The 26,905-nt window shown below is 47.6% G+C and overlaps 1 protein-coding gene across 1 annotated transcript in view; it reads left to right on the forward strand.

Annotated features, from left to right (window-relative positions):
• Positions 1-3,563: 3,563 nt before the first annotated feature.
• Positions 3,564-26,905, forward strand: part of SNX13 (sorting nexin 13) — a 50,981-nt gene continuing 27,639 nt past the window's right edge. Inside the window, exons 1-10 of the mRNA XM_078597935.1 lie at positions 3,564-3,792; positions 7,370-7,482; positions 11,406-11,508; positions 12,178-12,267; positions 17,723-17,844; positions 18,666-18,799; positions 19,407-19,505; positions 21,093-21,181; positions 21,914-21,997; positions 24,240-24,378. Coding sequence (XP_078454061.1) covers positions 3,784-3,792; positions 7,370-7,482; positions 11,406-11,508; positions 12,178-12,267; positions 17,723-17,844; positions 18,666-18,799; positions 19,407-19,505; positions 21,093-21,181; positions 21,914-21,997; positions 24,240-24,378 — 982 coding nt within the window. The 5' untranslated portion in view covers positions 3,564-3,783. The remainder of the gene's footprint in view (positions 3,793-7,369; positions 7,483-11,405; positions 11,509-12,177; positions 12,268-17,722; positions 17,845-18,665; positions 18,800-19,406; positions 19,506-21,092; positions 21,182-21,913; positions 21,998-24,239; positions 24,379-26,905) is intronic.

The raw sequence follows: 26,905 nt of genomic DNA on the forward strand, positions 1-26,905 counted from the left end.
TGAGACTGTGACGTTTTTCTGGATGAAAAGCATTGTTTTTGCAAGTCCAAGATAATACAATGGCTTGCTTTAATCCATATGCTTTAATTACAATGGGTTATAGTTGCTTTGTTCGTAATTGCTGTTAGTGGTGGAAATTATACGTTTCTATCATTATCCCACATTATAACTGCATGGATTCCTTAAGGTCACAAACTATGGCAACGATTCAGGGCTTAATTCCTCACTGAACCTTTCGGGGTCGATGCTGGCTAGGAGTAGGCAACACGTGACGAGTAAACCTAGCCATAGTGGGAGGCATACTCGATGCGGTGTGTGGGGTAAATACTGCATTCTGCGAGTCCCCGACCCGGGCTGATCTGGCTGAAACTAAAAACCCTGCAACAACAAAAAACATCTCTCGACAAGTGGGTTATTGGACACAAACGCGGGCGGTGAAATTGCATGGGAAGTCGCCGCAGGGGTTGTGTGTTTATGTGTTTATGTGTGTGCGCCCGCATTAATTCCCGTTGATTAATTCCCGTGCCACTGCGCGTGGCAGTCGTGGAGATGCTGAGGTTTGTTCTCACGAGCTCAGGCGGACCAATCGCTCCGTGTGTTTTCGCGGTGCGATTATCCCGATTTGAGACGGAGCGCAATGCATGAGCGCCGCCTCGTGTGAGAGCTCATTTTTCACGAAGCGGGCAGGCGACTCGGGACCGTCAACACATTTACAGCACCCCCTCTCCCTTGTATTAATAACACCGCTGGATGAAGGCCTCCTCATGGCGAGTAGGCAATGGAGGTTGTTTCACCACGCTGGAAAAAAAACACTGGGGACAAAGGGTGGAAAAGCGCGGACGTGTGGAATAAAAAAAAAAGCCCATTCAACCCCCAAACATTGCACCTCTTGGCTTTGACATTCCTCCTTGAAGACGCATGTTTAATCATCAACTGCGCATCAGAACATCAGCAGATCGATGCGCACATTTTCATAATGGGAGATTCAAGACAAGCCACAGTAGTGCGAATATGGACGTGCAACTCAAACTGTGGACCGTAGAGTAAACCCACTGTAGCCTGCTCTCCTTCAACGAAGGAACAGAGCAAAACTAACGAACTCTCTCCTGAAGCCCTCTCGTCGTGGCTAGCAGACCTCGACATTGGCATTTTGCTCGTGAACATATTGCTGCCATCATACGCAAGAATAGAATAGCAAGCTGGCCAGTGCGGGTTGGTGCAGGGGAGGCCCAGGACCGATTCAGATATCACTCGCCAATGATGCCGTGGAATAAAACTTGGGGTGGCGGATGTATTATATACGGTACCGATGTATTTTTACGGCTTTTTGGCGACCCATATCATTTAAAATGGTCAACGTTGAGAAATGAGAACCGATAAAGTTATGCAACCTCAGGTGGTACCGACAAGAGAACGATCTGGCCTTGGCTCATGGACTATATCTAGTGCCGGTAGCGTGCGAGGACATAGAGTTACAGGTACTGTGCGTACAAGCAAGTGCAATGTTTGAATCATAATCAGCGTCTTCCAAAGCCGTGAGTGCCGACTTCACCGCTGATGGCAGCAGTGCCCAACAGCGTCCACGTCAGGCGCGGCTGTCGCGAGAAATGAATGGCTGGCGGTTGTAATGATTTGATGCATTGGACTTGCAAGCCAGGGGTCACCGGGTCGACCTCCCGAGGAGGCAGTTGAGGCTATAGGCAAGTCTTATGATTTGAAGCTTTCGTGACTGCAGGAATCCATACTCTTTGGTTCTTTCGGTAAAGTCACGTAGGTATAAAATAAAATAAATCACGATGTTTCGATCGCAACACAAGCGGTCGTGTTGCGATCGAAACGTCGTGATTTATTTTATTTTATACCTACGTGACTTTACCGAAAGAACCAAAGCGCATGTCTTATCATGTATTTATGTGCCCTGAAGAATGGCCACTGATTGAACCGCCGCCCATTGCAGTATATATGTTTCCATTTTAAGGCCACAGTGAAATCGCTTAAATACAATACAGTACTCTCGTTGTATGAAACGCAACACATTCACCAAGACGACCTTAAAATGAAAAAAGTATTATTCGACGTGTCGGTCAATGCCCCTTCTTCATAGCAGGTGTAGTTACACAAACACAATCAACACATTCATCAATAATACTGCCTTAAAATATAAACATATTTACTCGGCAACGGTTCGTGAAATAGTTTATCTACAGGCTGACCAAAGAGACAAGTTAATGACGGTTGGAGACAGAACTGTACACCGAGGGGCCTCAGGAGAACTACCTTTAAAATGTGTTCTGATTACAAAGGTATTGCTATTAAATTAACGAATTTATATTTCAAGTAAAATGATCAAATATGCTGACAATGCAATGTGGGAAGTTTCGCTCTTGTGAGGACAGACAAGGTGCAACCCTCCCCCTGGAAGTACATTGCTCGGCTGAATCACCATTTCAATAATAGGACATTACCTGCCATGCAAGTATGATGCAGAGACGTATAAGAAATAATATTTATAATATCAACCGCATCAGAAAATCAATAGGCCGATGCGCACATCTCCTTCATGAATTGAAAATGAAACGCAAGCCACAGTGGTGCACGACTGTGGGCCATGCAACCCACGCTATGGACCACACAGTAAACCCACTGTCGTCTGCCCTCCTTCAACGGATGAGGAGGAGAAAAACGACACGATTGATCGCTCTCTCTCTCCCCTGAAGCCCTCTCGTCGTGGCTAGCACATCTCCACATTAGCATCTTGCCCCTGAGCATGTTGCTGCTGCTGTTGCTGCTACCACCAAGAGCCTAATGGCTCACAGGGCTTTATTACCAAATAAATGAAACTGAAACTGAATGACGCACGCGGGGCTCGAATCGTGAAGATTTCTCGCCGCGCCCCCACGTGGTCGGCTAACAAGCGACGGGAGCGGCCACGTGGGGGCGCTCCACGTGTCCCGCCTGGGAGGGCCGCGCGCCGCTGCGCGTGACCTCGAGAATCGAAACAAAAACAGAAAGCTAAAAATAAATTACCAAGAAATACAAACAAATAAATATATAATAAATTCGGCGACCGACGCGCGGACACACAAGTGGCTCGAACAGGCCCCGGTGCGGTGATTGTGACGTCACACACACGCATGATGCGTGTGACGTCACAACGCTCTATTTGCTTTGCGCCGTGTTTTTCGAATGTCTGCGTGACGTCTCCCCACGCACTGGGTTTGTTTACGTTTGGCCAACGTCACCACGCACATTCGCTTTGTCACCTGTACGTCTTAGAGTGCCGTCTCCACCCACGAGGCCTTTGTGCGTTTTTTTTACAAAGGCGGCCTGGCGTGGTTCCTGGCCACCCACCCTCTCGTGCGCCGTGCCGGCCTTCATAGGTGCTCGCTAACAGCACTTGCCCCAACAGTCTGTTAACAGGCTACACGGGGCATCTTTGTCTTTGTGTGTTTTTACGCCTGTGCGACGTCATCACGCACGAGGGGTTTCGTTTGGCACGTCCGCGTGACGTCACCACGCACCCCCCCTGGGGGGGCAGCACCGCGCTGCGTCGGTGGGCGGGGCCGTGGCGCGGCGGTCACGTGACGCGGCGCTGGGCCCGGCATGGAGGAGGAGGAGGGCAGCAGCAGTAGCAGCAGCAGCGTCCGCGAAGCAGCTTCAGCAAACCGCAACAACAACAGCAGCAGCAGCAACAGCAACAACAGCAGCAGCAGCCCGGGCAGGGCCCTGACGGCCCGCGACATGCGCGCCCCGCCGCGGCTTCCCACCGCCTAGCGAGCGACCATGGGAGAGGTGAGCGCCTCCCCCACCTCCACTACCACCGCCGCCACCGCTGCTGCTGCTGTGCTTTGTGGGTGTGCTTGCTGCCCTTGGCCGTGGGGGTTGACTTGCTGGGTTGGGTGTTGGGGGGGCAGTGGCGAGGGTATATATCTGGCGTGTAACATTTTAGGATTTGGTCCTGTCGGGTACGCGGGAGGCCCTGCACTGAGCTCTCTGGCAGGGGGGTGGTGGTGTTGAGGGGTTGACAGCGGCGTGTGTTGATGGCAGGGTGCAGGGCAGCAGCGTGTTTTGTAGGGTACTGGGGCTCCGTATTGAGGGCAGGTAAGGGCACAGGGCAGCGAGGCCATCGCAATAGGAACAGGTTATTGAGGGCAAGGCAGTGGTGGGTGGCAGTCATAGATCGAGGTACTGTGGATGTGGTGCGTGGCTGCGTGCGGAAGTGTTGGGCTGCCGATGGGGGACCTACTCTGTCACCTGGCGTCCTCTCCCCTGTCTATTTGAACCCCCCAGGTCACCGGCCTTCCCCGTGTCTCTGTTCCCTGGTCTCCAGGATGCTTGTCCCACGTCTCTCTGTCTGTGCGTGTGCCCTGGTGTCTTTGTCGTTGCTCAAGTTCCTCGGACTTCCACTCGTCTCTACGTATCCGCGTCCCATCGCCCGGTCTCCCGAGTCTCACTGAAAACGCCGGAACCTTCTGTACCTCCGTCACCCTCTCACCCTTTCCCCCTGTCTCCCTACGCCTCATCGTCTCCCTGTATATCTCTCCCCCCCCGTCTCCCTCGTCCGTGTGTCCCCTTGTTACCCCGTCCGCCCGTCTCCCTGTTCCACAGTCACTGGGTCTCGCCTTGTGCTCTGTTCAAATGGTCGGGCATGCTTCACTTTGCAGTCTTGGCCTGTGTAATCGTGTACGTACGGCCCTGCACCTGTTTGTGTGTACTCTATACGAACATCACTTGTCCCTAACATCCTATGAGGCTTGTCTTTGTAGAGTAATACATACACATTGCATCGATGTATGCGATGAGCACGTGGTCGGGACGCATGCATCTATGAATGTATGGACGCGCACCTGTTCCACCTATTAATGACATCGTTTTCGTTGTGACATGCATCTGTAGAGTATTTGGTATTCAGCGCCATGCACAGTGGTAGTAACATGTTTTGTTGTACTGTACTCCACCCCCACGTCTATGCTCCCTGTCTCAACCAGTCGTGCTGTGACGTGCGGAGGAAGGCCTTAATTCATCAGTGGATTGGCACAATTTTGTAGAACAATATAGTATTATGTTGTGTAATACGATGCCAAAATTGTAGATATGTACAAAAAATCCCGTGTTTTGTGGCGTGCTATTTGCGCATAATATGGAACACGTGTGAGAGTGTGACCCTTCTCATTCAGATTACTGAGCACTACAGCGTTTGACATCCGGATTATTTGATATGCACCTACTTACGCCAATCGTATTAGCATTATCTTGTTATGTAAGGTGATTTCGTGAAAATAACACCGGCTTTACAGCACTGCTGTGTGGCTGTATTTGCACAAAAAATTAGAAAGTAACATTTTTTTTTACACACACACAGAGGATCACCTCAAGCAGCCTGACCCGTTAGACAAACGATACGCATCACGCTCGAATGATACGTTTAAACATGAGCAAAGGGAGAGTCGGAGAGGCTTTTAGCAAGAACAAAAACATTGCAGTGAAAGGACGTCCTGGCGGCACACCGTGTTGTATTATGGCACGGTGATCACGACCCACCAAGTTTGGGACCTGTACATTTTTTTTTATCAGCCTTAGTGTGGGGGGGTGAAATTTCGTAGCAACGAGCACTGCCACATTGTAAATCCACTGCTGCATGAAGCTCCCACCCCCCCACCCCCCCCGTGTTGTTATCGGTCGTGGGGGTTGCTTGACCATACATCACCGCGCTGATGGTCAGTGGCCAGGGATCGGTGGAGGGGGTGGGAGAGCGGGGGGCGGTGGGGGGAAGGCCCCCCCAGGACTTTTTGGGTTATCATTCGCCACACGTGTTGAGCATTTAACTCAATTGGTAATGTTCACAGGGCAGTGCGCTATGCACTGCGCCACCACTCAACCCACACATGTTCAGTGTCTCCTAAAATAACTTTGAACTTCCTCTCACAGTACCTACTGCGTTTGTGTGTACCGTAAAGACTCTTAATGCAGTGTTTGAGTGCGCTGTTAGCGATTAGTGTGATTACCGATGTCAAGAGTGGACGTGAATGCATGGCGACGTGATGTCGTGTGCATTGGCGTGATTGTGGTGTGATGTGGAGGTGCATTTTAAGTGTGATTGAACTGTTGTCAAACATTGTTTTTTTTATTCCTGTCATGGGAATGTTTATTTTGCATGAACAAGCACTTTACCTAAATCAGCTGGAAGCCAGCGAGCTGTTGCGAATGCTCCAGAGCTTTTCAGAATATTTTAATTTGGCTCACATAAACGAACATAGGAACGCTATGTAGCGTAAGTAACGTACAAAATGTGGGTTCCACCTCATACCGTATTACAGAACTGCCCATAAACCATATTTATGGTATTGCTTTTTTCTTTCAGGAATACAAATTTACGTTGACTTTAAGAATATCTGTGAGCTGGAATATTTACGATTCTCTAATGCTGAAAAAAACCCTTACAAATTGCCGAGCTTTGAAGGCCTTCATCCAGCAGTGGTTTGACCATGTCTGATATTGTTGATGATTGATATTATTTATCATTCTGTTCATACTAAATGTGACAGTAACCTTAATTCTATTTCCTTAACCAAAACGAAAATGGCCCGATTGGCAACAGCGATGCATGCTAAGTGAAGAAGGCTGGAGTCGCATTGACCCAATATCAATGATCCAGCAGAGCCACAGTCGGTGTTTGTGTGGTAGAGGAGGGGACAAGAAGGAATAGGAGGCCGATGTGCTACAGTCTGAGTATTTAACATGATTTAATTAGCAGTAATAATTTGTTCGTCATATGCAGCCCAGCATTAATTCACCACTAGACGATGAGGGCCTCCCCAGACCGATTGGTTATCTTGGGAGTTTGATCGTTCTTCACCGCGCTCGTTGGTGAGGACAGCGCACATATTACTCTCCACTGATGAATCAAACTCTGGGTTCATAGCAAGGTGCACGGACATTTCCGCGGCAGCTGCTCTCATCATTCACACAACACGTTACAATTTGTTCCATTCCTCGATTAATATCTATAAACATCCATCGTGTCTAAAAATGACTTGAAAGTACATCAATGTAATCTTTAAAAAATGGAAAACAATGCTCGTGGATGCTCTGTGGGTGTGGGCATAATGTGCATTGCGAAACGTTGGGAGATGCGGTGTGGCTGCGGCGGGGATGTCTGTGGCGTGGATGTATTGCGGGAAAGCCGAGTAGATGTGTTTTGGCTGTGGACGCGGTGTGGGACACGCCACGAATGTCTGCGGCGAGGACGCGGCGTGGAAGCCTTATCGCGCTCTATGCTTAGCGCCGCTTGACACTGCGTGCCCCCGAGGCTCTTGTTGACTCCTCGTGGGTGCCTGCTCACGCTCGTGTTTTTCATTTTATCTGCCAGCTCAGTGTCTCCTCAGCGGCATGGGGAAGCCTCACGCTGGCGCTTTTTGTCGCCACGTTCGGACCATCTGCTGGATTTTACTTCATCCTCTACATGGTGTTCTTTTTGGCAGGGTAAGTGGTTGGATGTATTCCTTCTTTTAATTGTATGAATGTTTTGCAATGGCTTCCCAATTTCATCCCAGTTGTGCTCTCATGAGATAAATATCAATGCAGAGTTATCTGAGTTTAGCAAAACCTTTCATGTTCGAGAATGGCCCAATGGAAGCAAATACCACAGAGCTGCCTCTGAGAACCCTTCAAGTGAACTTTGGTCCACGCAGTAGATGGCAGCACTGCTTGGATGTATTCTTGATGCCTCAGGTTGTGTGCATTATCATCTCATTTTGGCAGTGAATGTAATCAATTTGTGTTCTTTCTCAAGTGACAATGCAAACTACCAGTAAGCATCTTATACATGCAGATCAGTGTTTCTCGACACTCTTGCTGGCAACCCATCAATGTACTGCTTTCCGTAATTACCAATCTTCAAGTGCATGCGGTGTGCAGTTGACTAATTTGCATATGAACAGATAAGTTTCTCGACACTCTTGCTGGCAACCCATCAATGTACTGCTTTCCGTAATTACCAATCTTCAAGTGCATGCGGTGTGCAGTTGACTAATTTGCATATGAACAGATAAGATTGGCAATCACAAAAGGTGGACTGGGGATACAAGGACTGGAGTGGGATGGGAAACTGGTCTAGGCAAATATAAATTAGCTTTTTTCAGCCTGCAGCATTGTGGCCATGCTTGCATCGAAAAGGATAATGTACGTTGAGTGCCGGCACTTTGTAAAGATCTAATAAATCCAATTTCAATGGGAGCACCGGGTGACTGCCCTAATGTAATTTTCCACTGACATGTGACACACGTGAAGTTATTAAACAATGTTGTATTACAGTTTGGCACACAACTTTGTGGTTATTGCTCACGGCTGAGTGATGCTGTCAATACTTATTTTTCTTTGCTGTTTGATTATGTCCCAACTCCCAAGCAAAGGTGCGTCATTATGTAAATGACTACGCCCCGCATGGCTTAGCACCGCCTGTTCCGACTGGACCGAGTGTTTATCCTCCTTGTCATTGGTAGCCACAGTAACTATGCTGTTATCGAGCGTGGATAAGACGGAGTATGGTATATTTAATTCGTGCATCGTTAATAAGTGTTGCATGGACATTCATAGCCTTTTTGTCAATCCCCTGGTGGATGAGGGCATCTTCACACCATGCTGGTTGTGGGGGGGGGGGGGAGGGTTATGATCATACTTCACCATGATGGTCAGTGCAGGTTAGTGAAGGCAGTGAGCGTAAACGTGGAAGCATAGAAGTACGGTACAATAATGGCTTTTGCTGCACTGCCCTGTGCTGACAAGGTAGCCCCGAAGCAGCCTCCAGCACGCCGGCTCACACAGTCGGTGGGGGAGTAGGGGGCATGGGGCAGTGTCACGAGGGGTAGCTGTTCACCTTATGCACATCGAGTGAGCTTCTACAAGTGACGGGATAACACTCGCGCCACGTCAAGGAGGCACAGCTGGCGGCAGTGCGTGGAGACGGGCGGCGGCGTGGCATTCGGTGCTTGGTCTCGCTCAGCTCAGCCCCGCGTGTGCACTCTCACATGCGCATGGGGACGACTCAGCGGGACACCTGAGGCCTTCCCTGAAAACACAACAACCAAAAGATCCCACTTTATTTAAGTTTTATTCTTTTTAACAAAATAGAAAACCGCTTCTGAAAACCCAACAATGCAGCGCTTACCACGTAAATAATTTTGACGTAATTTTTAAGAAGTTGCAATTCATGTACTGTTTGTGAAAGTGTCATGTGACCGTGGTTACTGTTTACATGTTGCTATTAATGTGCAGTGTGTTTGGCTAGTGTGTGTGTGTGTTGTTTAGTGGAGTCGTGGCACGGTGGTTAGTACACCGCGCGATGAAACCCAGCGAGCCAAGTTCGATTGCTTGGCCACGGCTAACGTCGGTGGCAAATATTTAAACCAGTCCTAGGCCTCCCCTAGGCCGACTTAGACTTAAAGAGTGCCTGGTGCGGTATGTAAATATTAGCACTACGGGGGGCGGTGGGTGGGTGAGACAAAATCAGCTGGCTTGGTGCCGGTCACACCACCACTCATCTTGTGCGCCGTACAACCTTAATAGTTCTGCGAACAGCTTCAAGGGTACGGCTCATTTATCTTTGTTGTTTTTCCCACTGCTGCGGATGTGGTGGGAGCTTTCAGCTGAGAAGGCAGAGAGAGAAGTTGGTCACCACCTCTTGTCCGTGCGTGCAGCCGCTGGCCGACTTATTTATGGCGCGGGGCCTCTGTTGTGCAGCGGTAGTGCTTCTATTACGGGGACAGCAGCACACGCCTGGGACCACACATCACTTGTGAGCCGCGCCGACTGCTTGATAATACCAGAGGCTGAACCTCACCCGAGGGGCTTTGTTATATTTTTGAAAGCCCACCTTTGGTTACAGTGGCTGTCACAAGGCGTTGTGGTTAAACCCATGGGGTGCAAGTGCAAAGGTCAAAGAGTCGAATTCTTATTTTACAGCGTTTATGGTCAGCTTTAAGTGGTCTTGCTTGGTGAGTCTGAGGAGTGCGTGTTGTCAGGTTAACAAGACATCATGAAAAGTTAATGGTGGAATCGTCTCAAATTAGTTCAATGAATATATGTATGCTGAACTTCTTTCACACTGTACCTCGCCATCCGTGCTAATTGGAGGTGTGGGAAATAAGTGTTATTGTAAATTGTTTGTCTCATTCAGCAGTTTGTCAAACGTGGCTAATATTTTTTTATATTCTGAAGGCCAATTTGCTGAAATGTGACAGTATAATGTATTTTCATTATATTTAACAAAGCTGTTATTTTATGTCAGTTCTCGGAAGCTAAGCAGGAGTAAACCTGGGTCGTATTTATATGGGCAACAACTATGCACGCATGATAGGTGTTCTGTCGGCATTAGAACGTGGGCCTGCGTGGTTGACAGCAGAGAGCCGAGCAGCAAAATCCAGTGTTGTACTGTACTTCTATTCTCCTTCATATGTGCTACCACCTGGCCACCTATCCACACTGATCAGCTTGGTGAAGTATGGTCAAACACCCCCTTCCCCACGACCCGCACGGCATGGGGAGGCCCTCACCCAGCAGGGGATTGACAAAATTCTGTCCGTGCGCAATTGCATGCCCTCTTTTATTTGTGAGTTCACACCAAAGGAGCGCCTTGACAATTTGCAATCGTTTCAGGGCTGGCGGAGTCAGCGTTTGAATTGGGAGTCACATGGGCCACTAAGGGCCAGAGGAGGGAGGAATTTCAATGCAGTCAGCGTTAAGCGTTTTTTTTTATATTGCTGCTCCTTGTAGTTGGCGTTGAAGGCACTGTTTACACATGCAGTGTTGTTCTGTCGAAGCACCTTCATGCACTGTGTTCATATATGCTGCTGGCTGCCCGCACGCCATACCAGACACCGTACAAGTTTGGAATACAAATAGAGATTTGTCGTTTTTTTATTGTTGTTATGGAGTGATCTGTTTTTGTCTTCCTGCTCATAGTTGACTTAGTAACTTGCACAGTTATTTTACAGCATCTTTAAAGGTGCTGTTTTTATAAAAAAAAAATTGTAAGCATGAAAGTCCATTTATTATAAGCATTATGGCTTTAAAATAAATACCCTGGACACCCTTGCAAATGACATGCTCCAATGTCAAGAGATTATCCAGAGAAACTATATTAATAAATAAAGTAAACATTTTTTCCCCCAGCTGGGTCTATCCAGGTCAGCATCCCTTAAAATCTCCACTCGGCATACCACATCCAGTCTACCTCTCATTATGGCTGGGGCAACTGCTTGTCACGTGCCTACTTTATTCTGCCAACGAGCCGGGAAATATTCAGACAAGAATCCCCGATTGCCATTAGGACTCTGTTGCTTTGTTGTCCAGAAAACATTTAAACGAAATAACAGCGTCACGTGACAAACTTGTCATCACCCCAACAGGAGTCTCGGCGTCATTTTTATCTACGGGAAGCTGAATTCGGAGAAATTACTTGAAAGCTACGAGCAGACGGTCCTGCCCTCCGTATTGCCAGCCATCAAGGCGGTGAGTGAAGGAATTTTGCCGTGCTATGCCTATGCGTCATGCTTGCGATGTCAACGATAGAATTTTTCACCATCTAATACGATGCCACATTAATGTTCATGATGTGCAGGTTTATCGCGATGTCGGATTCCCGCCGCTCGGCGCTTGTATTGCGCAACATCATTGCAGCGTGTATAGCTGTGCTTTGTTGTACTTCCAATATGAATAAAGATCACTTAAGATGTCTTTAACTGCAGGTCACTTCACAGAAGCCTGCTATAAGTCTTTGATTCGTTACACTTTACAATCTATAATGTTTATAATGCACTTGTTGCGAGTTATGCAATAATGAATTAATTATATGGTGCACGAAAATTGAGGTCATATAACCGCCATGCTATCAATTTCTGTAGAAAACATTATGCAAAGCACCAAATTAAGAGCTAATACCTTTTTATTTAGAACTTAAATTATTGTGCTTTTGCTATTGAATGAATGTTTGAGCAACGTTAAGCGCTATTTAGCGATATTTAGCCAAAATAACCTGCAGTAAGAATACCGTGGACCTTGTGTTATCGTCTGCTGCGCCATCGTATCACCGTATCGCGGCAAGCTTTGCGGTTGTTGGCCTTGCGTGCGTTTGTGCCTGGCGGTGGTTGACGCGGGGTGTGTGTCTCCGTGGCCGCGTAGGTGGCGGCCGAGATAAGGCAAGAGAATAAACCCGGCAAGGGCGACCGCCGACTCACGGGCGCCAGCATCATCGACGAGCCCCTGCAGCAGGTGCGTCTCCTCCCCCCCGCCCCGCCCGTGTCTCCGTCAGCAAGCGAGATGCATGCGCCTCGGCGATTTGCTTCATCGTCGGCCGAGATCAGTCCGCGCACGGCTGGTTGAGTGCTTACTAGGCATGTAGAGATTCCAGCCGCTTTAAATTTGTTTGAATTGACACGATTGTGATCGATTTGTTTTGTGATTTTGCCTCGTCTAGCGGCGCCTCCAGCGTGTGAAGCAATTACATTCAACACGTGCGAATGAAATCTAATCGGTTCTCAAGCGCTTTACTCGATAGGTGCATTGCCAGAAGAATAATAATTTTTACTCAAAGACGATGATGCATCTTTGCGTGCCTTGTGCTTACTTGGTTCAATCTAAATGTGTATATCACTGTATCGGTGATTAATGAACTAAACAGTAAAATGCTTCATTCATTCACTGACTAATCATGCATGGTCACATTCATATACTTGATTAATATATATTGTGTCTCTTGGTATAGCCATCTGTGTATGAACTGGGAGCAGGACAGTACTGCCGTACGACCGTATAAATTCTTACATTATTTATTATAAGTGGGTGTATAGGTACTGCGGCAGCTGGTTTAATATTTAATACATTTTTTTTTCTCTCGTAAATATCTATCACCCGTTTATAACCCATACAAGTGAAAACTTGTTTCTGGATATTGTGCATTAATGACTCCTTTGTTGTGAATTACACATTATGAAGACTATGATGATGATGACAACGCAGTCTCTGATCACTCGGCTATGCATCTCAAGCACGTGCCACTTAAAGAAAACACAAAGCTTTGTATTTGACATGATAATCTGTTAATGTATAATTGTAAATGTTTTATAGGTGGTAATTGAGAATACTGTGTAGGCTATAAAGATAAAAAAATAACGATTACAAAGTTATTGTGCGAGTGTCACCCGACTGCTTGCCTGTTCCTGCTGTGGCTTGCTCGCGATGTGCGCGTGTGCGTACATGTGTGTGTGCATGTGTGCGCTCGCTTGCGTGTGTTGAAATGTGGAATGCCTTTTCACGGCATACACAATAATAGCGCAGGCAAGTGGGAAATCCAGCTCGATGGGGGCACGTGATGGCCGCAAGGGCTTTGTGTGGGTCGAGAGAGGTGGAGGTGTGGTCGTGTCGCCTTGCTAGACAATGGAATGCACCTGTGCTGTCTCCAATGTGGAAAAAATGCACAATTTGTGCTTGTGACATTTTCATTGTGACTCTCGTCCCGCGTACTGCATTATTAACGGCGGGAGATTTGCACAAACAATCCATTGGGCAATGCGGGCAGATATTTTGACCTTTGCCAATATAATTACTTCGTCTTAACTTACTGTGCGAACCGTGGGAGACTAGCGTTAAAACTTATTTTTAATTCGCTAGTTAGGCAAGGGACTATTTTTTTTGCACAGACACCAAGAACATTTGAAGTCACACGGTAGTCTCCAGCCACTGACTGAATATTCTAGGACACACCACTGACACCACACACTGTTTTGTATTAACATATTGGTACATTAAATGTAGCAATGCAAACATATTGTCGATTGTCTTGGTCCATCTGAAATTGTAAAAGGTTTTTTTGATGCTCCGCTCACGTCTGTGGCTTTTCCTTGATTCTGGCACAAAGCGAGCGACGTTATCCGAGGAAGTCCTTTTCATTTTATTTTCAATGGCCAAATGCATTTACTGCCGAAATATATCACACAGTGCAATTATGTACTCGTTAAACTATAGTGTATGCCTAACAACCCTTGATTAAATGTTCTAATTTCACTGGTGCTACTGTGGAGGGACATTGTCTGAATATCGTAAACTAAGGCTGCCAAATTCATATCAAGCGATGAAAAGAAGCCCCGTTGTTGGAAACGTAGTTTAATATATATATTTGCTGTCCCTTTTGGGAAATCAATCTTTAGTTATTTGACAGGGGTTATCTGCATTCTTTAATTTGAAGACAGATGTAATTATTTGAGCGTCGCACGCAGTGCGTAGCCCAACGCTGCTGCCACGCTGCGAGGTGAGCGACGTGACCAATAATGGGCAAGCGTCACGAGCGCGTCGCGGATTTGCCGGAGTGGCCACCAACCGCTCCGTTTCATCTCACCTTTCACACCCGCCTGCGCCTTTTGTAAAATATTCCGGGCTTACACTGAATTTTAGATGAATACCCTAGCTTTCTCTTGATGTTCTTATTAATTACGGAGCTTGGCTCCCTTACAAATCCACAAACCCATTGTTCGGGTTTTTGTAGCTGGTAATAGCTTGGCCCTTTGCGTAGGACCTTGTAACGTGTTATTGGAAGCCAAGAGAAACCTGCACGCTGTAATACGATGCAAAATGACTAGAGGAGCGGCAGTGTTTACATTTGCATACCGTGGCTTGTTATCCCATTATTAGTGCTGCTGCCTGTGAATCGTGTGCGTAATTGTTTTTAAAATGACATTGGGAAGAAAAAACGGGTTCTTAAACGCTTTGAGGAAAATCTTACCACTCACTAAGCCAAACTAAGACCCACCCTGCCCCCTTACCAAAGGGACCAGAACGTGAAGAAGTAAATAGTGTTGTGGAACAACACAGCACCACATTTCCACCATGTACAACATACTGCTGCAGACCTTTCATTTATTTACTTACTTAATTGCCTACTTATTTATTTAGGAACACCGTGGTGGAAGGGGAGTATCGCTTTACCCCGTGATGGCTTCACTTGAAGCGGGATTTTTTTCATCCTTGTGTGAGGGTAGTCTATTCTGGGCGCCAGGGTGGTGAGATGTTAATTGCCTCGCCTGGTATGCAGGAGGTCTTGGGTTTGATTCCATCTCTAACACCTATATATTAGGAGTTTGATGTTCTCCCCATGGTCGCGTGGATTTTTCTCCGGGTCCTACAGTTTTCCCCTCCACATTGAGAAACACGTTTAGAGTATTTGGCTGCTATACATTGGTTGAGCTATCATTTGTGGCCAGGTCGATTCTGAAAAAGAGATATATAGCTCAGTGGGCCTTACCTAGTAAAATATAAATAGTAGTAAGTGATTACTGTGCAGGTTTAGTCATATTCAAAGTACAGAGCCAATGTGGGCCTTTTTACTGTGCCGAGCCTTGCACATAAAGAAGGCCAAGCAACCACTGCGAGGGCAAGGTTTGACTACCACGTGGTTTGGCTACAACGTGGTTTGGCTACAACGTGGTTTTCATCCCTATTATAGCTGGATGAGACCTGTAAAATGTCCACATTGGTCGTTGAAGTGGCTCATGTTTATAGTATTTTGCTTCCAGTGATTGTGCAAAAGTAAGCACAAGTACCGTGTCCCTATTGTGTTCTGGCAACTGTTGCTAGCGACATTTGCCCCAAAATAACACCAGTGTATCGTGACCTGAAATGAAGGAACAACACGCCAAACATGATGCAAGTTCCTGCTTAATCTGTAACTCCTCTCCCCAGCTATCCGTGCTGTTGACTTCCTACCCCTGGTGAATTCCAGACTCAAGACCTTCCTTTTTCTTTATTCCCTCTGGCTGTGCCTACTGTTCGTCTCCAGCATCTTAGGATGTGGTTGCATTTAGAATCCGCTGTATAAATCCATATCGTATTGTATTGTTCCAGAGAGCTTCTTATATAAGCCAAAGCTTGGGGGAGAAAGAGGTCTTTCGAATAAAAAAAAGTCTTCTGCGTTGCCTTGGCACACTCTTGTTTCAAGATTTTACTCGCTTGCAGTGATGATAATTGGGGCTTGGTCACAAATAGCTTGAAGGCTGAACACTGATGCAGATAACATTATAAGTCACGGCTATAACGTGATCGCAAATGCCTCATTCTGACACGAATTGGCCTTGCCTGTGTACAGTAAATTTCGTTTTGAGTGTGACTGCTGACTGAAGCATGTTAAGTCTGCGGGTCCACGCTCTAAATGGTTGAAATCTTTACGCGCACAGAGTGCATTGTGCGCGAGGCATCGTCCTCCTCGTTGTTGGCTGCCATGTGCAAATTTCCAACTTAACATGGCCACCAATTTGTGCACACACATCATCGGGCAATTCGCACGATTGCGTAAGAATGTACAAATCAGCAATGGGCCTAGTTTTTTGTCTGAAGCAACGTTTATAAGTTCTAACTGAATCGTGGTAATTTAAAACTGAAGCAAACAAATGTACAACCCGTTGTCAATCTGCTGCTGGATGGGGGCCTCCTGCAAAATAGCGTGTGTTGGCACAGCGGCGGGAAGTGCGTTGTCGCTGTGCGGGAGGGACACTGCAAGGCGCCCACGGCACACTTGGGAGGGCGTGCTCGCGATTCACACGCTAGGGGGGGAGCGGGGGAGCCGCGCTGGGGTGAACCGCACGTCACGTGTCTTACACACAGGGCATGTGTCCCATGCTGGTCGCTGCATCGCGCACACTTTCAGATGCGCTTCTGCGGCCGTCTGGAACGCTCTTCCTTCCGATTTTAGGAAGCCACCGGAGATATGCACTTTTAAGCCTATATTGAAAACGAATTTGTTTATAACTGCTTTTTGTGTTTTGTTTGTTGTCCTTCCCCCGCTCCTCCGATTAGCACGGTTGGCTACGTACGGTGCAAAAGAAATTGAACAAACACACATACATGGGGGGGGGGAGGAGTTGTAGTAGCCACTGTTAAGTGGCTTAGCGAAGTCACGTTTGCAGCGTTGCTTCACGGCCTGATTTTGGATGGGAACCAGGGCAGAGTCGTGGAAGCGTGACTCGGAGTCATGTGGTGTCAAGTTATTTGTTGTGAATTACATGGACAACTTTTGGTAATAATTCCGTGAACTATTTAGCCAGAGTTGACGAAGAAAACGTGGAAAGCTGCCGTGATTTCATGCTCGAGGCTCACTTCTCGGTGCTGATTTATGCCGTCGGCGCACGCGAGCTGCGTTTAAATAATAAGATTGGCAAACGGCTGTGAATGGGGCTAATGCAAGTCATTGGTGTGTCGGCAGATTAGTGCTACCAATGAGTTACCTATAAAACACCTGCACTCAACCTTGCCCGTTACTACATGTCCTTGCTGATAATACTTTTTACGTCGTTTGTGCCGTTAGCTGCCAACCCGTGCTCCAGCTGCGCTATGGCTTAATGCTCGTTTTGAAATGACATTAAATAATTGTGCCTAAATTATTGAATGCGTGCGCCCTTGGTGTGATCTCGATTCTTTTAGCTCTGCTGTGGCACAGGAATATCCCTTCGCTTGGATCCTGTGCGCTCTCGTGGCGTTGCATCCTTTGAAAGTTGCTCAGCGATGGCATGTTTAAACGCAAGGGGCTTTAATCGAGGTGCACCGGCTAAGTAATTTTTTACGACTGCTTCAAAGCCGGCCGCGCTCAAAGTTTTACTGCCACTTGGCAGGCGTCGTTTTTTTGCTGTGCCGCGCGACAAGCGTGTGCGGTGCGTTGTGTGCGGCGTGTTTTTCGATCCAGGTTCTGCAGTACGTGCTGCGCGACTACGTGCACTGCTGGTACTACGACTTGAGCGACGATGAAGGGTTCCTGCTGGAGGTTCGGCAAATCATGCAGATGGCCCTCACCACCCTCTTTAATAGGTGGGTGCGGGTGGCCTCCGATTGCCCAGCGTTTGCACCATGCTAAATGGCTCGGGCTTGAGTCTTGCGCTATGCCGATCGCTCCACTGGCTCCCAGGACAATCTCGGATCGATTTCAAGATTGCATTCACCGCCTTCAAGGTCCTCTGTGGGCCCAGAGCTGCCTACCTATCCCCTCTCTCCTCTTATCTCACACTACTTCACGCTGCCTCAGTTCGTACCTCCAATTAGCGCTGTTGGTTACATACGGTGCAAATGAAGTTCAACATACATGCCCCACCAACCAAGGCTTTCTGTTGAAGCCTCTGGTCAATATCGGTCAGTGGGAGTATGTATGTATGTTGAACTTCTTTCGCACCGTATGTAGCCAACCGTGATAATTGGAGGTGTGGGGGAAGGACAACAAACTAAACACAAAAAGTGTGGTCGCCCATTCACGTCTGCTTCTCCCATTGTCTGGAATTCACTTACGCCAGACATCTGAGCTGCCAACTCCCTGTCCTTGTTCAAGTTCAGAGTTAAACACCTTTATTCTTTCGCTCTGCCTATGATTGACTGCCTCTATCTATCTATAATAAATATGCCCACTTTGCTTTACAGCGTCTTGAGTCGAAGCCGTATATCGATGTGATGTAAATTAAAATTGTATTTCATTTTATGGTCTTTTTGAGGCGGGAGGTTGGGTGAATGGTATGTTTTTGCTTGGAAATTATATATCTCATAAAACGTTTAAACCTTTCCTGCTTGAAAGGTTTATGTGATTTAATTTCTATGATGGAGTCAAGGGCTTTTGAAATACTCGTGTGCGTGCGTCACCGCAGGTGTAAGGATGTGGAGTGGCAGCCGTACCTGACGACGCGGCTTGTGGACGACTTTGCATCGCACCTGCGGGCGTACCGCAAGGCCCTGCGCAAGGTCAACGAGCACGATGTGGCCGAGGCTCAGCAAAGCGACGGTGAGGGCCGCTCTCGCCAGACCAAGGCGCGGCTCGCTTGAGCGCTATTGAATTACGAACCCTAAACAACTGAATATTAGGTATAATTTGTATGCATGTACGTACGTACACAAACTAATTACAAAAAGCAGTTCGAAATACATGAATTTTTAATGTAGGTTTAGAAGTGCATAGCTCCAGTGGCTTCCTAATATCGGAATGAAGAGCATTCCAGACGGCCGCAGAAGCGCATATGAAAGCGCGCGATGCAGTGACCGTCTTTGTTCGATGATTCGAAACACTTTCCCTCCCACCCCAGTGGGTTTGGGTCATTCTTCTTTTCTCAGAGCTGTAATTACGTTGTGCGTGAACCTGTTAATCCTGTACCCTAATAATATAGACAAAATAAAATTTGAAAATGGTCGTAACAAACCTTCGGCACACACCCTAATGGTAACCCTGTCGAGTATTCTGGGAAGGAGTCGTATTGTTATGATAGAGGTTGTTCTCTGGGGGTTCAAATAATATACACTGTCCGAACCCTGGGTTCAAATCCTGGAGGGTCAAAAGATGTCGCACAGTACCCTCGTACACACGAGCCCTCCCTCTGTTCTTCGATGCCCGGCAGACGCGGATGAGATCGTGGAGGCGTTCTTCAACGCCGAGGTGGAGATGGAAAAGGAAATTTGCCGGGACTTGGTTTGCACGTCGGAGCAAGAAGAGAGAGGTACCGCCGCTTCAGTGGGCGTCGCGATGATGGCGTGGGAACCTCGTGCGAGCAATGCGCCGAGGCCACCCGCCCTGTCTGATGTCCCCACCTCTCATTCGCCTGCATCCTGGCCCCCTCCGCGTCACGGGCCTCGGAGCAGTTGCACCTCCCTGCACACACTCGATAGCTACGCCGCTGCATCAGCTGTTCACGTTTGTTGTAATTTTTCCGTCGCTCTTGGGCCTTTTGACAGGAAGAGCGCATGCTGTCGATGATAGCGGCGTATTATAATTTATTGCGAAGAGAGTTTTTGATGTTGGCAGAATGTTATGACTGCAGGGTTTAAAATGTACATTATTATTTTCTGCAATTTAAAAAACTTAAATCCATTTTTGGAAGAGAGAGAAAAACATGATATTTTCTGTACTATAGCAACCTGCATTTGTTTTAAAATCTTAACATTTTTAATGAAATTTTTGGGTTTTGCTGGACAGAATGCATGTGTCAATTGTGTCCCTGCCCTTGTGTGGTTCTCTGGCGCCCGTGATTCTCTTCTGTTCGCTAGGCCTCATTGTAGTCTGGCATTCACACCTGACAGGTGCTGTCCTATAGAAAGGGCAGTGGTGGCTGAGTAAATACATGGATACTGGGAACACACAGCATCTTGCTTGGGAGCTTGAAAAGGCATTGTCGAATCGCCGGTGCCGACCACACCTCGAAGCAATTGGGAATGAGCTGTTTAAGAGGGGTCCTTTCCTTTACGGTCAGCAGTTCACCAGCATTCATTCAAGTGTGTCTGACTGTGCTGATGATGCCACTTTAAGTTGAAACCAGTCCAGAGTTTGCTTGTCCTGAGGCAATGCTGCTGAGATTGTGCGCTCCCCAGAAGGCCATGCTTGCGGCTGAAGGGTTTTGTAAGACGAGTGTTGTTGGTGTCACTGGCTAGTCGTTGTACGACTACAAAAGTTGGTTTTACCACCCTAGACCTGAGCTGCTTTAGCAACCACTTCCAAATGGGTCCCAGTCTTGATTTTGTCCATTTCTAATGACAATCATGGGGGTTTGTGTTCGGAGACTACAGCGTCAGAGAACAGGCCTTTGACAAGGCAACTCGAAAAACACTTCTGGCCTTTGAAAACATGCAGATGGTGCTATCACTTTTGTGGAAGGATAAGATAAGCAACTTACAACATTGTAAGAAAATGTAGCAGTACATTGTCGTAAATGGAATCGGAAGAGGAGGGCAGGTTACCAAGAGATCGGCAACTAGGCAGAGGACCTAAAACCAAATGATAGTGATGCACCTGTAAGAACGGTCCTTGAAGGACGCCTATTCGTTGCATAACAATGAGAAGACCCTAAGCTACTTGGGGGCAATGGGACTGTGAGAAAGGTCATTGAAAGGATGCATCATTGCATAAAAAACGGAATGCCCCAATGGTACTGAAAAAGTAGATGTTGGATTATCGTATGCCGATTCGGCGACGTGGGATGTGGCGGAAGGAAGTGATGCGGTGGTGTGTGGTGGCGTCGACGGCATTGGTCCGTTGATCCTGTCGGGATGGACGGGCCGTTGAATGCGGTTTTCATTGTTCTTGCCCCTAGAGTTCTTGCGGGACCTCAGTGACGTGTTGCTCTTCTTGCTGCTGCCCAGCAACGACTTCCAGAGCCGAAGCATGCGCTGTGTACTCAGGGTAGGTGCGGGCACCATTGTGACACGCACAGAGAACAAACAAGTGAAGGGATGCATTCATTGGCTTGTGCTGCGCAGATTCATTAATAGATAAAAACATCACGAAAACCGTCATTAACACTGCCTTATAAGAGACATATGTATAATTTGCTGACGTCTTGGCCAATGGTTCTGTTTCAGAGCAGAGAGAAAGTGAGCACAGGTTGACTGGCTTTGTAGTATTGTGGTGCCCTGATAAAACTGTTAATTTGTCACATTGCTGATAATTTTTTAGTTTGTTCAGGGCACCACAGTTCCAAAGTGCCACCTCAAACTGTTCATTCAATCTCGCCGTCCTGTCTCTTTGAAGAAGGGCCGTTGGCCAACATCTCAGCGTGCAAAACATTATTCCGTTATAAGGCAGCGGTAATGATGAATGTGGGGGAGTTTAATTACCAAAAAAACCTGCTGCGTTGACTTACACTGCTGCCACCAATCAGAACCGGTCTTAGAGCTCACGGGGCCTGCAAGTAATGGGAGTGTTAATAGCTCTGATATGACCATGAATGGAGACAAGATGATGGCTATGGTTGGGGTAAGGGATGGAGTTAGAAACCTGTTTTCAAAGCAGAGGTGTTTTGCACTCCAGCACCTTCTGTGTAATTTCATAGACGCAGTAAGATATTTTTTTATTATATCATGGTCATGTGATGCGTGTCTTATGGTTATTTTTCTGTGTGTGTTTTGTTGAAAGGAAATCTTCGTGATGGGGATCCTGTTACCGACGGTGGATACCCTCAGCGACCCCGACTACATTAACCAGTACGTCACGTGGATGGTAAGTTTCCCACGATGCACCGCCGCTGCTTTAATCTCTCGGCTGTGAAGTGCATGCGGAATCCGGCCAGAAACGTTCGATAAGACATTTGCAGTGGTGCGTTGAAACTGTCTGAATTCTTGTGGTCGTGACAAGGCTCTTGTTAACGCTCGGGACAGTTGTTCTGTGTGGAACTGAGTTGGTACATGGGGAGCTGGCTCAAGGCTGAGCTATGTGGTGGACAAACTGTCCTTGCCAGGTTGGAATTGAAGCGTACAGTGATATCTTGTGAGAGACGGACAAAGGCAATCGGTCTGACCCGCTGTTTAAAGTGTGGGGGTTTTAATGTGCAACACGCCTTAAGTGCTACTTGTCTCGTAGCGAGCTCACTTCAAGGGAAATCTGGCACAAAAGATAATCAATGGTAAACTTTGCCGTGTCAGCCGCTGTGACAATTCTGTGCGGGGTTGATGATGGGGAAAGAGTGGGTCTCAAGAGCGTGACGCTACGTGCGTTCGCGGCACTGATCGTGTAGGCGGACAGGCACGCCGAGGACGTAATTCCTCACTGAAAATGTTTGTGGTTCGCTGATAGACTGTCGTGGAATGTGGCTACTGCTCACAGCTGTGGCGGTGAGATACACTCGACGTGGTGTGCCGGGTGCAGAAATATTTTCTGGATTGCTGAGCCAGAAATTAGGTCACGCGTACGTCTACCTCATCGAGATTAATGTTTGTGAAATTGTATCGAGCGTGGCCGATGCCTTCCAATGGATGGAGTGCGTGGCACTCCTTGGCTGGGCGCATGCTCGCTCGTTATCGGATATCGATATCGCCGGGCAAGGTCTTTCTTTGGCTTGCGAGAGCCGTACGGTGATAATGCGTAATGGTGATTCGGTGCATTTGTACCGCGTGGAAACTCATGTTGTTGACTCGCAGCCAGAATCCCGGTGGAAAGGTTTGCACGGCTGTGCTTCCAGGGGCCCGCGAATCGACCTTCTCTCCACGCGCTCCGGCTGTATAAACAAATGAGCTTTCGCTGGTGAATGCAGCCCAGGCATAATTGACTTTTAAAGGCCCTCCCTGCTGCGCAGAAAATTAAATTTGTTCTAACATACTGCCACATAGCTGAAGCATCCTAACCTCTGGCGTTGCGTGTTCAGCTGCGCTCTTACTGTGACTCGTGGAGAGAGGCGGCGTGGTGGTTTGTGCACTGTGGTACGAACCTGGCATCCTGAGTGGGCGTAATTTCTGGTCACGACTAACATCTGTGGTGAATGATATCTTAACCTGACCCGCTGCTTTCATTTATCTGCACTGACGAGCGTGGTGAAGTATTGTCAAACAACTCTCCGTTACCGATTGGGTGTAGGGAGGCCTTCATCCAGCACTGGATTTTAAATAATTATTGTGCAAATTTCAACCTTTGAATGTAATTTTTACGAAAAAATGACTTGGAGTCCTCCGTGTGCACTTCCTTTGTGAGACGAGCATGGGAAAGCAACAATGGGTGGAGGGAATTTCTTTGTTACATCTAAAAACACTTTTGTTTCCAGAAGTAGATCATGACAGATGGCTTGAGCGGGGCTAACGACGCAGCTCGAATGAACGACTGCACGCTCGAGCCTGCGTCACACGGGGCAACGGTGGCAGTGATTCTCAGCTGCTAGCCGAGACAGCCGCCTCCTTTTTGCGATGGCGGAAGGGGAGTGGAAGCCGCGTGCGGCTCTGACGCACTCGGCCGCCACTGTCACAGAGGCACGGCACTGCAGACACTTTGTCATCCGCAGGCACGGGCTTAAGGTAGCACAGCAACGGTGACCACCGCCGTCATGTGTCGTGCCGGCCTGTCGAGGTGTTCGCTAACAGCACTGGCCCCAACAGCCTGTGAAGGCTATACGGGGGATCTTTGTTCTTGTACCACGTACTCGTGTACATATTATTGAGGGACTGCGTGTTGTCTTGGTGTGGTCTGGGACTGTTCTTGCTGTTGTTTTGCTGCCTTGCCCAAGCGTGAGAATTTGTATACTTATGGAATTTGAACTTATATACGTTATTTACTTTACATATTTATTTTTTACAGATTTTCTTTCCTTTCCTATGCTTTGCACTGCTGTCGGTTTGTGTTGTTGTGTTGTTGTAACCTTCTGACCCGCCCCTACTGGACATTTGTGGGAAAAAAAGCTTCTCAGCTCATCGGATTTCTCCAGGATAAATAAAGATTCTGATCGTGTGCGTGCGTGCACGTGTGTGTGCGCGTGTAGCTGGGAGACAGCCCGTGCACGTGCGAGGCGTTCCTCACGGTGCTCAAGGGCAGCGAGCTGCTGGACGAGCTCGAGGCCGTGAGGGAGAAGGCGTCCGAAGAGCTGCAGCGCCTGCGCTCCCAGGACACCATCGGGGACGGTGAGCGCCGAGCGTCATCCCTCGCTAGCGATCGCCGGTGCCTCACATTTGCCACCACCCCCCCCTAATTGTGATGCGTCGAAAAAAAAAAAGAGTACAAATAATAAAAAATAGACCTTTTATTTTTTTTATAAACCCCAAACAAAAATCTGAAAAGTGAGCTAAAGCGGCTTGGAGAGTGGGTGAACGGGGAAAGTGGAGCCCGGCAATTGGTCGGTCATGCTGCAGCAGCTGGCAGAAGGGCATCCACTCGAGGAAGGGCTCTTCCACGCGAGCCGGATGTCTTGCAAGTGGTGGGAGTGCCCACACCCCGGGAGAGGATGCACGCTTGGAAGTACTTTGAGAGATGGGGACGAGGAACCCATGGATGAGAGAACGTAACCCAAGTTGGTACTTTTGACAGTTCACCCTTTCCCGTTCTGAGACATTTGCAAGATGCAGGGTGGGTCCAGCTCGCCGCTGAATCTCGGAACGTGTAAGCAGTTTAGCATTCATTTTATTCAGAAAGGCATAGCACCATTGTTTTTAAAGACATTATACTCACCGCAGAGAACTGTAGTGACACGACCGCACTCTATGATAGCTGGCGCCAAACTGTGCCACACGCCCTCCCGCATGGCCTTGTGGGAGCCTCGGCACATCTTCCGACCTGATTACGTCCCGATAAAGTTATTTTATTCCGATCCAATGACGTACATATACGTCATCGGAAGAAAACTGATGACGTACAAGTACGTCATCGGAATGGGGAAAAGGGTATAGAAAGTGAGTGGGCTTTGAGCAGGACGCGTCACTCGGAGGTATGATAGACGGTGGTCGAGACTGACGACGGAGTGGCAGCCAAAGTGGCAGCCAAAGTGGCAGCCAAAGGAGCGAACACGCACAAGAGGATGTCCACCCCAGAGATGAAATCTGCTCGTGCTCTGGTGCTAGATGGATTTTTGCGTCGCAGGAGTGTGAGAGATGGCCCTGGGAGGTGGTGTTTTATTTTTATCCAGCAGTGGATTCTTCGTGGTCTTTTGGTGATCAAGACAAGGGCCATAATTATAAGATAAAAAAAATACAACGGCCTGGTTTGGCAGTGGTGTGTAAGGACAAACAAGAAAAGTTCGCTAGTTTAACATTTACACTGCCTTATGTCATACAAATATTTCATGAGGTAACATTTTTGGTCATAGGCCTTCAGAGAAAAGAGAAGGCGGATAGAGCAGACGAGTCATTCTCTGTATCTGTAATTCAGCCTCTGTCTGATAAAGGGCTGTTGCCTGAAAAACAAGGCTGCTGCTGCTGCTGCTCCATCCCTGGGTTATGACGCGGCGTTCTCGATGAGCCTTGCAATTGTGTACATTTCTATGAGAGTTCCACTGTGGCGCACCCTTGACGTTTCAGTTTTCAGTTTCATCTATTAGGTATAGCCCTGTGAGCCATTCGGCTCTTAAATCGGGTGCAACCGCAACAAACAAAAAACAAAAACATGAACAAGAAAACGTCTTAAAGTGACTATGTGCAAACAGAAAAATCCAGGAAAAAACTGCAAAGTCTTCTAGAAAAAAAAGCACCGTACACCAACGCTGTGCAAAAAGCCCAGTTGGATGCAAGTCAAACAACAACCACAAGACAACTTAGATTAAAGCCATCATTCTAACTCCGTACTACAACAAACAAACATGGCCAAACCTAAAAACTTTTCGAAATCGCCAAAATTAAGCCATAAAAGCAATGTAACAGTGATCATAGGAACTGTGACCGTAAATTCACAATAAATTACATAAACAACATGTACCACCAAATCCTGTAGCCATAGCTGGCTGCATGAGTCACTCCACAACAGCAGGAGCATCGGTAGGAGTATCAAAATTTTCAAGACGTGCAGTCCCAGTAGCGTGATGCGCGAGGTCGTGTGGTCTTCTGGGCCACGCACGACAATTTGTCGGATGTTGACATTCACCGAATCCTTCTTGCGTGTCTCGGGCAGCCTCCCCGCTCCAGTCGCCCCGGCGAATGCACGCCCAACGCGGAGTTGCAAATGCGCACAATTAGTTTGTACTCCCAGCGTGTGGCGGGTTCTTTTATCTTCCTTCTCCGAATCCAGGTTTCTTGAGCATGTATGCAAAGACCCTTTAGGCACCATCATTAGTAGCCTCTGCTGGTAAGAAATTTGGGGAGTAAACTTAAAAATAACCACCGTATTATAATTGGTTATGTTTTTAGCCAATGGAGCAGTTTTTTTTTGCGTGTGATGCTAATTGCCCTCCTCTGGTGTGTTGCCAGTGTTAGGGGATGTTACATTTTCCTCTGCCATCGTGTGCGATCACCAACCTCGCCGTCTCGCCAGTCCCAAGACAACTGTCATCAAGAACGCACAGCAGCGTTGAGCGCAAACATGCCGCGCCGGCAAATTCAAGCTCATTAAGGTTTTTTTAAAGCAGCTTAGAATCTAAAATGGCTTTAGATCAGCAGAAAATTGTGAAATAAGGTATATTTGGAAGGGCAATTTTCTGTTTTTAAATAGGCCACAGGGGTATTT

This window comes from Lampetra planeri, chromosome 10 (genome assembly GCF_965212315.1).
Source record: "Lampetra planeri chromosome 10, kcLamPlan1.2.h2, whole genome shotgun sequence".
In the NCBI taxonomy this organism is placed as follows: Eukaryota; Metazoa; Chordata; class Hyperoartia; order Petromyzontiformes; family Petromyzontidae; genus Lampetra; species Lampetra planeri.